At 26.8% G+C, this 11,159-nt stretch overlaps 1 protein-coding gene across 5 annotated transcripts in view; it reads right to left on the bottom strand.

Annotated features, from left to right (window-relative positions):
* LOC107443766 (glutamate-gated chloride channel) overlaps nucleotides 1-11,159 on the bottom strand; it is a 174,253-nt gene that overhangs the window by 44,691 nt on the left and 118,403 nt on the right. For all 5 annotated transcript variants that reach the window (XM_016057732.4, XM_016057734.4, XM_016057733.4 and 2 more), the window contains 3 exons: nucleotides 694-772; nucleotides 448-545; nucleotides 297-364 (listed from right to left, as the gene is read on the bottom strand). In XM_016057732.4, the coding sequence (XP_015913218.1) occupies nucleotides 297-364; nucleotides 448-545; nucleotides 694-743 (216 nt within the window). In that variant the 5' untranslated portion in view covers nucleotides 744-772. The remainder of the gene's footprint in view (nucleotides 1-296; nucleotides 365-447; nucleotides 546-693; nucleotides 773-11,159) is intronic.

Genomic DNA, 11,159 nt, shown 5'->3' with positions numbered 1-11,159 from the left:
TTTAAAAAAAATATTTACCAAAATATACGCAATGAATTTTTTTTGAAATTAAGTTTCTTTTTAATTAAATTATACTATTTTTCGTAATTCACACAATATTATTTTAATTGATTCAATTTAAGAAAAGAATGTGAAATCAATTAAACAATATATATTGACAGATCCTACCATTTTCTACATTTTTAGATCGAATTCTTTAGTAAAGCACATTATATGTTTCAAAAAATCTTAATAATGTTTGTTTACTGGACAAAGTTTAAAATATGCAATCAGTTAAAAAGATTAACAATCCTTACCATTTTTAAATCACTAATATCAAATATATCAATAATGTTTATGTGGACTCTAACTTTTGTGGGAGCAGCTGAAAGAGAACAGCACGTTCTTAATTAAAACAGAAAATTAAAAAAATGAAAATAAAATTTATTTAAGGTCATGCTATTTTACCTTCGCTTCCAATCATGTGTGGCCGTAAATTGGCGTCGTAATTGCGAAGCATTTTATCTAAATGGCTTTTTTTCAAATGAACCATATTACCAAAGACCCTAAAATAAACCAAAAGCTTAATGCTTCCTAATCATACTTTTCACATCATGCGAAAAGCTCATAATGCAATGCGGCATAAATAATTACGGATGAATAAATTTCAAGCTGATATAATATTTTAAAATTCAAAGGTTGTTTACTACTTACGCATGAATAAAGCCCCAGAATATGAAATAATAAAGAAACTCCATTTTCATAATTGATTACTTTAGCGATGAAGTGCTATCTGAAACGGAAATAAGAGGATTATTTTATATCATAAATAGCATGAAACTTCTCTTGAAAATGATAAGCAAAACAATTTAGTATTAAGAAGTGTTTTGCTTTTATTGTCTTTATGTAGAGTAAGGACTTTTTTGGACAAATTAATATTCAAAAATGATTTTTTAGCAGAAATAAATACAAAAGAAAATATAAAAGAAATATAATGCATTTCCCTCGAAATATATTATATTTTACAATACATTTAATACTTTTCTTTAATTACTTTTAGCTTTATCGATAGATATTTTTACTTTAGAATATAGAGATGATCCATGAGCGGTGTTTTGAATTTTTTATGCTTTCTACGAAAGTACACACAAATTTTGATATCATTATCATGAGGTATTACCTAACAACGTTGAAATTGTTTTGGTAAATTTTGCGTAACAGTATCTATATATTTTATTTAATTTTCAGCATTTTTTAACGTAACTGCTTAAGGAATTTTCGAAATTAAAATTTTAAGATTTTTATTTCTTTTTAAATTATATATGTATATATATATATATGTAAGTTCAAAATGTAGAGAAAACAAGGAAAAAATTACAGAACAATGAAGAAAGGGGAGAAAGGAGGAAAAATAATAATAAAAATAAAAATAACAAGAAACCGAGGGGGATTTTAAAAAATCCGGAAAATAAAAGATATAACCTTTTCATCAGCTCACACGATTATATCCGCAAAAAATAGTGCTTTCTAATATTGCATCAATATAGCCAAAGTATATATATATATATATATATATATACTTTGGCTATATATATATATATATTCTTTCTTGGACTTTCATTCAGCTCACTAGGATAAATTTATACTTTTTATTTAATTTTTCAAACTTTTTTAAATAAAAAAAACGTGTTGCTTTTAATTTTTTTATGCTAATGTACAAAAGTACTCACAAATCTTTTGTAAGTCATTTTTAAAAATTTTTAAATTATTGAAAATATTATCTTACAATGTTAAAGTTGCTATGGTAATTTTTTCAAAACAATGCATATAATTTATTTTGCTTCCAGCATTTTTTATGTTACTGTTTACGAAACTTTCAGTATTAAATTTCTTGCTTTTTACAAATTTTTGTTTTTGAAAATTCGAGACAAATATAAATAGGAATATGATATATTCATAGGCGCATGATATATATAATTTATAGATAGGAGATACAAATTACTTGAAGAAAAATTAGAGTAAAGTAACTAAATTTAAGCATTCTAGATTTCTTTTAAATGCTTTAAGGATTATGGAGTTTATTGTTAAATAATTAAGGATAATAGTTGCTAAATTATTATTGCTAATATTAATTATTGTTAAATAATAAGGCGGAGAAATAATTAAGGGGAATAAAGGATAAATTCTTCAACGTGGGGGAAAGAGTAACCAAGTCTTGTCTCGCATTTGGGTAGAGATAAAAAAGTAATTTTTTACCACTTGAAGGAAAATTAATTGGATTTTTTATTTTTTATTTAAGTAATAAAAAAGATCATCACTTTTGAAAATTAAATCCTTTTTATATAATTAGAAAGTGATTTTCATTCATGAACGAAAAATTACAAAAATGAGGGAGATTATTTCCCAAAGACACTAAATTGTAATGCGTAAATTTATATTTACTCATTTTCTTTTAAAATTTTATTATTTGCTATATGTTTGGTAAGAATTTTATTTTTTTAATTATATCCTCTCTGAAGTTTAAGTTTTAAAACTACAAAATTATACTCTGTTTATATGTATGCAGCAATCAAGCACATTTCATACGAGCCTACAGCATTTTTAAATTTGATATTTTTTAGTTCTATACTTTTTTTATACAGAGAGAAATATGGCTGTATAGAAGAAAATGAGGTTTTATCGAGAGGGAAATGTGGTTGCATAGAGAAAAACGAGGCTATATAGAGTGAAATGTCGTTATATTGAAGAAAATGTGTTTGTATAGAGGAAAATGTGTTTGCATAAAGGGAAATGTGGATTTTTTCGTGTGCAAGTTTTTAAAATGGGGCCAACACATTTGAGTTGTTGTTGTTTTACAAAAATTGCAAAAAAGTACCATGTCTTATTGAAGGAAATTTGGTAAAAATTTCTGTATTACAAGCGAATCTTTAGAAAACTATTTTATACATATAAGCCAGCGATATCAATATTGTGAGATATTTTTAGGTGCTTAGGTAATGGTGCCATACTTTTTTGCATTTGAGCTCCTATTTTTAAAATGGCAAAAGTATGTCGTGCTTTATAGATGAAATCGTAGCCTAATTTATAAAGTTGAAAGGGATGCTTTAAAAAGGTAATTTCACAAATTTGCACCCAGAAACCTATACTTTTAAGACCTAAGTATTTTTCAAGAGAGTAAATTTTTAAAATGGTGCAATACACCTTGTATTTAAAATGTTAGTTTTTCTTCAAAAATAGTAAGAAGTAGGGGTCTGTTCTAATATAAGATATTCGTACAAATCTATACTATCTAAGGTTCTTTTTTATCTAAGAAAACAAAAAACTAAATAAATATTTTATGAGAACGTCTATTGAATATAGAGTTTTTTCACAGTTATGGAATGACATCATTCGATAATGAAAACATTAGTGAGCTATATCATTAGTTAATACAATAAACGAACTAAATGGAGAGAGAAATTTAAAGTTTTATCTCGCATTTCGTGAATAGTAATGGATTAATGTGTAATACACTTTAATCTAATTGGAGACACTTTTAATGTAAAGAAATAGAAAACTTAGAATATATGTAAGGCAACTCTGTGTCCTATATATCGTTAATTGGCATCATTTTCTCTTTTTATATTTAATTTTACTTTAATTTTAAGTCTAGAAATAACTAACGCTTACATACGCCTTTGATGTCGTTACTAAATTACGTAATTTAAAAATAGCAATACAGAGTATGACTTGATAGGAGAGCATATTAATTAAGTTAATCTGAAATAGTGACTTTGGATATCTGAGTACCTTTTCCTTCGAAAATAATTGAAACTTTCTATTAAAGTTAATTAAAAAGTTCAAAAGAAATAACAACGCTGGTAGACAGAGTTAAAACTTGTATCATGAAAATTGTAAATTTTTCTAATAAGAATATGAACTGAAAAAACATCGAATTTTTTTTTCAATGTTTATTCTTGCGTATATATTATATTAAAAGAATTCTAAACATGAGTACATGTAAATTCAGAAAATAATTGATAAAAATAATACTTTAAGTTTTAAAATTGCAAAAAAAACACAATAGCTTAGGTTAAATGTTTCTTCACTCAACGGTAAAACAGTTTATTTACTCGTTGTTTGTTTTTTTGTAGTCTTTTAAAATAAATTTTTGGATCAACATTTTAAACTTTTTATTGATACTTCTATAATATACAATAAAAATCAAAATATATTTTTTATCGTTTCAGACAAAAAAGTATTACTTCGTAATAAGTCAGAATAAACATAATTTGGAGTTAAGTAATTAAACAAGTGACAGTTTTTTTCGGAAAAGCAATTAAAGGGAAAAGAGTTGAAGTAGTTAAATAACACTCAGCACTCGGGGAATTTATTTTTTACTTAATTTAAAGCTTTGGTCAAAGCAAATTAAGAAAAAATAACAATAAAATTCTCTGTTAGCTCCTCATATAATACAAAAATACAAGCAAAGATTAAAAAAAAATTTCTATCTTAAAAAGAGATCAAATATTTTAATATCCGATTGTTGAGCTTCAAAATTTTTATAGGAAAACTATACATGATTTAAGGCAACAGAACAAAAGCTACTCTTTTTAAGTGCACTTATTGTGAACAGTTTTTAACTTAAAAATTTTTTGAATGGTTTTTATTCTATAATAAAAGAGTAAACATTTTTTTTTCATGTTGATTGTATTTTGAATAATTGCTTAAACATAATGAGGTGATATAAAAGTTTATATTTTTTAAACTTATCATATACTAAGCTTTAAACAAACGTAAAAACTGTTAGTTTTACAACCAAGGCTAATGGAAATAATAGCACTTTTTCTTCATTTAATTTTTTTCAATGTTTATTAGCTCTAAAATTCGTTCCATTAAATAATATCTATAGAGAAACTTTTAAGTAATGAACCAAAAAAAGCACATTTTTTACGTTAATGAGTTTTCGACTTTTTATTCATATATTCTGAAAAATTGAATTGCTACATCAAATAAAACGAAAATTTTGTTTATGATAAGTGAAATAAAAGATGACACATAAAAATTTTTTCTCATAAGATAAGAATATCTTCATTCACACACCAATAAAAGTATAATAAAAAAAGTGATTTTCTTCATCCCTGTAATAAGTAATATTTTAGAGCAAATCCCAAGGATACATAACCAAAAAAACTAAAATAAATTACATTTATTTTCGCAGCTGTAAAATTAATGAAATCATTTAATGAACACGGAAAGATGCAGTGCTGCGTAGTTATATATTTTTATAAAGCTTATGTTTAGCTTTAAAAGTTAATTTTTTTCAAAAAATTACTTTCTAAAGAAATAATACTGTAGTTAATATAGATAAACATATTACGGCATATAGTTTATAAAAAATATATTTAACGCAAAAAAATAATAATATCTACTTTTATTTCCAATGTATGATTTACAAAAGTTCATAAATACTTTTGAAATATATTTAAGAATGAATTACGAAACCTAAAGAATACTTAAAATAAATGCTGCGAGCCTTAATTTTTTGGAATTTTTTAAGAGAAATGTGGCAAAGATTACATCTTATCTGCTAGTAATTTTCAAAAAAAAAACTTTTAATTAAAGTTTACTCTTGATTTATTTTTAGTTTTTTATTATGTGGGAGCAAGTCCAAAAAAGGGGCAGTGGAAGAAAATTAGCGACATCAATTAACTAAATCCCAAAAAGTTGAACAAATGATAACAAAACTGTTATGTTACAAACAATTGGTTCAAAATGATTGATAACTAGGGCTCCTATTCTCAATGATACATTCTGAATAGGACATGATAACCAATTCAAAGGGTGTTATAATGCCCTGGAGTAGTGTGGACTATAAATTATAATGATATGAGACCATAATCTATCAACATTTCGTGGAAGTCAGAGTAAACTTATCTGGTAATTAACAGGTTTTGCTAGTAATGCGTGTAATTTGAATTTGTTTTAAGGGATATGGTTAATCACACTCGCGTCTATGCAACGTTAAGACTCAGAGAAGGATAAAATGAGAAACAAAAAATATTTGTTTATTCCAGCACGCATACCCATTTAATAGAATACTCGGTAGTTTAAATTTAACCTGTGTAATTGTAATAATTTGAATATTAATCATAATTTACAATTTAAAGCTGTTTAAAAATGGTGTGCAACTCAAATATTATTTTTTTTATGAAAATTAATCAAAAAACACTAAATTGAGTTATGTAACAACTACAGTTTCTAAGAACTACTAATCCAACTACTATCTAACAACTATTGACTCCCAATAAAATTACTTTAAAATGTGCCGGAACCGTTTACCGTAATTATATATATATATATATATATACATACATTTTTAATTTTTGATGTAACGAATGATAAATTGCTGTAACAACAATTTTGATTCATTTTAGTAAATCCAAACTTCATGTTTTCATGCATGAAAACTTTTCATGTTTTTTCTTATTACCAATAAAAAAAAAATTCAATTTTCTAATTCCTAAACTTTATTTTTTTAAACTATTTTTAGGTAAAAGTATACAATGAAGCTATACTGAAAAACTTTAATGGAGTTAACTTCTTAATTCTTGAGATACATTTTAGTTGAATAACAGTAGAAAAATATGGAAAAAACATTTAAAACATCAGTATTCAGTAAAAGATAACATCGAAATAAAGTCTCATCTCTTGTTCTAATATAGATACAAATATACTTTACAGTTAGCTCATTTTTTAGACAATAAAACAAATTACAATAATTTAAAAAATTTGTGCAGGTGACATCTCTAACTTAATAAATACTTTTCGTTTCGACATTTGGACAAACAAATTTTGAATCAGAGTTTACGAAACGAGACGTCACCGAAGAAATATATGCATAATCTATTACGTGGCCACATAAATATATTACATAGTCTTATATTTCCCGTACTATTTCTTCAGTATTTTTTTACATGCGTATTTTTCGAATAACCCTTTATTCTTAATTTATTTGCTTTCGGCAAATATTTTATTAAAATACAATGCCCGTTGTCTTGTTAAACTTTAAGACGATAAAATATACAATATAATATTCAAAAAGAAATTTTAACAATAAAAATAATTCCAGTAAAATGTTAATCTTTTTAGATAAGACTTTAAGAAAGAAACGTTAGGCATTAATAGCTCGATTACTGACTGATTTTCACGTATTATCTTATTTTGCTTAACGAAAATACTGTAGTCACCAATTTTTTTCGTAGTTTGTTGCGTAAAGTGCCACTTTTTTTGAAAAAAAAGTAGCATAGTAAATAAAGCGATACAAAAGGAGATTGTAGCGATTCCTGGAAGGTTCAAATAAGGTTAAACAAGGTTCGAATGCAACAAATTTTTCAAATCTGATTCCTAAAAATTCTTGCGGGTCCGTCAATGGATGAGATAAAAATGTCCTTTTGACATACACTGTTATAAATTCCTTGAAAAATTGTTTAAATAACAATTTATATAATTGTTATGTTACCATATTCAAACAAAACAGTCAAATAACCATAAATAAGATGGTATAGTCAAACTGTTAACTGTGCGAAAACCCGTTTATTCACTATTTTCATCTAGTACGGTTAAATAACCAGAATTTTATCCGCACCAACTAGGCCTACCTTATGACCCCACCTCCTTGCAGCTGGGTACATATTATAGCCAAGAGAGCTAATCTATCAATCTCATGAGTCAAAGAGTTATAATTATATTTACACAACATTTCATTCATTCCCTTCAGCACATGAACAGTTTCTAGCATCATGCACTCTCCAATTTGTGAACCTGGACTATTAGAATATCATACTCTCATTCACACATAGATGGCAGCACCATAAAGCTATTTAACACAAGAAAGTCTAGTATTTCCCATATCTTATGATAAGTAAAAGAGCCAGATGAATTAATTAAGTAACATTCCACGGTTCACTTGATAAAACACAACTCCAACCACAACCTAACTCCAATAACCATTACCTAAAGAGAAATCTAGTTCCAATGAGCAGTTAAATTTCTTTTTTGTGATTTTACACCCATGCTAGTTTTGAATGGTTAAAAACTGTATAGTTTTGTATTCATGGTTTTTAACTATATTATTGCAAACGGTTTCAAAAACGTAAAGGTTAAAATAACCTTACTGTTAAATGGATGGGTAGATTGCTGCTGGTTATTTTACCGTAATTTTAGAATGAAAACTTTTTCCAAATAAACCATCAATTTGGTAATTTTTCCCTTTATATAGTTTACCAGAAATTTCTTTTTTAAAAATTATAGTTCTCATTACAACTTATTTAGCAACAAATACAAAACTGAAAAGTAAACTTAACCAAATAATCCCTTTATGACATATTCTAAAGTGCCATGGTAAAATTATCAATTTTTACCACATTTAATCAAATGTTTTTAGATAACATAAAATTATCTTTTGTTGTTAATTTGACCAAAATATACCGAACTTTTTTGTATTCCCATAGAGCCTGAAACACGGTAAATTTTATTTATGTTGTGATACTTTTGATTATAGTTCTTTCCTCATCAGAAATTTCTGTTGATGTGTTCCTAAACAATTACCAGAGATTTGAATTCCTTTTATTCAAAAGCTCATCATACTACCTCTTTATCTTCACTGCCTATGCAAGTGGAAAGATGTAGTCAAATAGTTTCTATAAGAATCTATGCTCTCGTCAAATTCCTTATCTGACCGTCCTTATACNAACAAATACTTGTAAAAGTAGTCCGTATATATATATAATATGTAAGCAAAATGTGTCTTTCAGAAGGTTTATCATCTTGCATATACCTTTCTTATTACACCCATAAGCTATGTTACTTTACTTTTTGCATCAGACTTAAGTAATAACACCATTTTGATTATTTTTATTAAGCAGGTAACCTAGTTACCTAATTAAAAACTTAATTCACTTCAAAAATAAGTAAATAGGAAATAACAATTGACACGTTTCAAGCGCTCAAAAACAGGCGTCATTTTCAAAACTTGTCTGACGTGAATTAGGAAAAACAAAAGTGATTTGAAATATAAAACGAAAAATTGCCAACAAAAAATGAAAGAGTAAAGCTAAGAAACACAATTAGAAAAACCGCAGTAGCCGAGAGCTTAAAAAGCTGAAAAGCAGAACAGGAAAAACTACAGTGACCGAGAGGGGCAAATCGGGGTAAAATGGATTTCCACGTTCTATGGGGAGGTAGTGAGGAACTAATTATTGTTCCTAAAATCTAGTTATTGAACCTAGTTATTGTTTGACACTGTATAGTCTTATGCTATGGCACTTTTAAACTCTTTATTCAAACAAACATCACCAAAATTACATATTCAAACAAAAAGATGCAATTTTAGATGCTTTTTGTTTGCTGCTCTATTATTTCTTCAAAATTTTCCAAACTGGAAAACAGAGGATGAAATTTGCATACGATTAAATAAACGTTTAAGTCTCGGATATTACAAGAGAAAAAATGTCTAGAAACGCGTCTAAAAGAAAAACGAGAAAAAATGTCACATTTCTTATCCAAATCCAAGTGATATTTGAAAGGCACTGCTTAAAAATCAAGATCTTTGTAAGCATATGTTTTGTGCTTTACCCATAAAATGGCATGGTGATTTTTTTTCTATAAAGCCTTTTTCTCTTGTTTTTCGAAGTTGTTTCCCATTTGCATTCCAAGAATCGTCTCTACAGTTTTGGCTCAAAATGTACTATATGAATGTATAGTGTTTTAACCTTTTCCTTATTTTAACTTTAAATCCCCACCATGTAAATATCCTCAATAAAATACAGGAAATTTAAGGGTTTCGGAGAAATATACTCTTTAATGCAAAAATCGTCTTCTTGCTATTTTTTATTTCGAATTTCCTTGTTTTCTATTTCTAAGAAAACTAGAAAGCTTTTACGCACGAAACATCTGCTAGCACGAAACATCTTTTAAAGCCGAATGTAAATTTAAGACCATTTTAGTAATTTAAATTTTTTTCTCCTATTTCTTGAAGTTGGGAGAAAGACGTAAAAAAGCTCTTGTCGCTCTAGTGTGTTTCATAAAAGTGTAAATAAACTCATAGCGTTGCTGCGTTACCGTAAAGTTAACACAATAAAGGTCATTGAAGGTCTGAAATATAAAAAAGGAGTTGGCTGTTAACTATTTATTCATCTAACAAATTCCAATTATCGTCACGGATTCTGGGTAAAATTTTCACTTCATAAAACGATTGCTTACTAACCGACCAGTCTGAAATCAAATCGTAGAAAGTATGAGTTGAGAAATGGGACATATCTGATAAGTAAATTCTTGCCTGGCTTTTATTTTTGTACTTTTATTTTATCTTACTATTTTCTTTTTGCGTGAGATGGTGATAATAAATTTATTGCACAATCTCGTTAGTGAATAAAAGCTGTTTCTGTTTTTATACTTTTAGATAAGTGAACAGTTGCTGAATCTAATTCATTCAACAAAACCATTTTTTGTTTATATTTTGATCTCGAAATACCACGCAGTCTAAGCAACGATAAAATTTCAAGATTCGTAAACAACATAAACTACTTTTGCAACTATAAATTAATTAACATCATCATACACTTGACAGACAATTATATATTTGTAGTTTCTAAATTACTTTTATTAAAGCTTTTGTAATGGGTTGACTATGAAATAACGATGCCAATGCATTACATCTTAGCGAGGTTACTGTTTGTGTTTACATTCTCATTTTAATTTTTATGTATATAGGCTGTAAGAAAGTGCGTTCTTGACTGATTTCATTTTTTTACAGAATTTAGTCTTGACTAAATTCAGTCGTATTTTTTCTAAACTTTACAGTATAGTAATTTCTTTGATAAATGTTGTTCAAACAAAGATACTTTTGTTTTAATATTTGCATAACTAAATGCCCTGGCATTAAAAGCGATACTGAAACAATAATTACACTCGACTCTTTTTACATTTACCGGAATTCCATTTCCTAAGTGAGGAAATTATTTTTGACTTTCCGATAAAATTTCCGAAAATTGATTTAACAGTTTTGGATGCATTAAAAATTCACTATTCGCATTATATATGAAATAAAATTTTGGAGAGATTCCATTGTGGTGGTAGAATTACTCAAAATTGTAATTGTGAGCATTTTTTTTATAAACAATACTATTTTATATATATAT

Source organism: Parasteatoda tepidariorum, chromosome X1, assembly GCF_043381705.1.
Source record: "Parasteatoda tepidariorum isolate YZ-2023 chromosome X1, CAS_Ptep_4.0, whole genome shotgun sequence".
Taxonomy (NCBI): domain Eukaryota; kingdom Metazoa; phylum Arthropoda; class Arachnida; order Araneae; family Theridiidae; genus Parasteatoda; species Parasteatoda tepidariorum.
The sequence above is the reverse complement of the archived record's forward strand: the minus strand, read 5'-3'. Positions and strand labels throughout refer to the sequence as shown.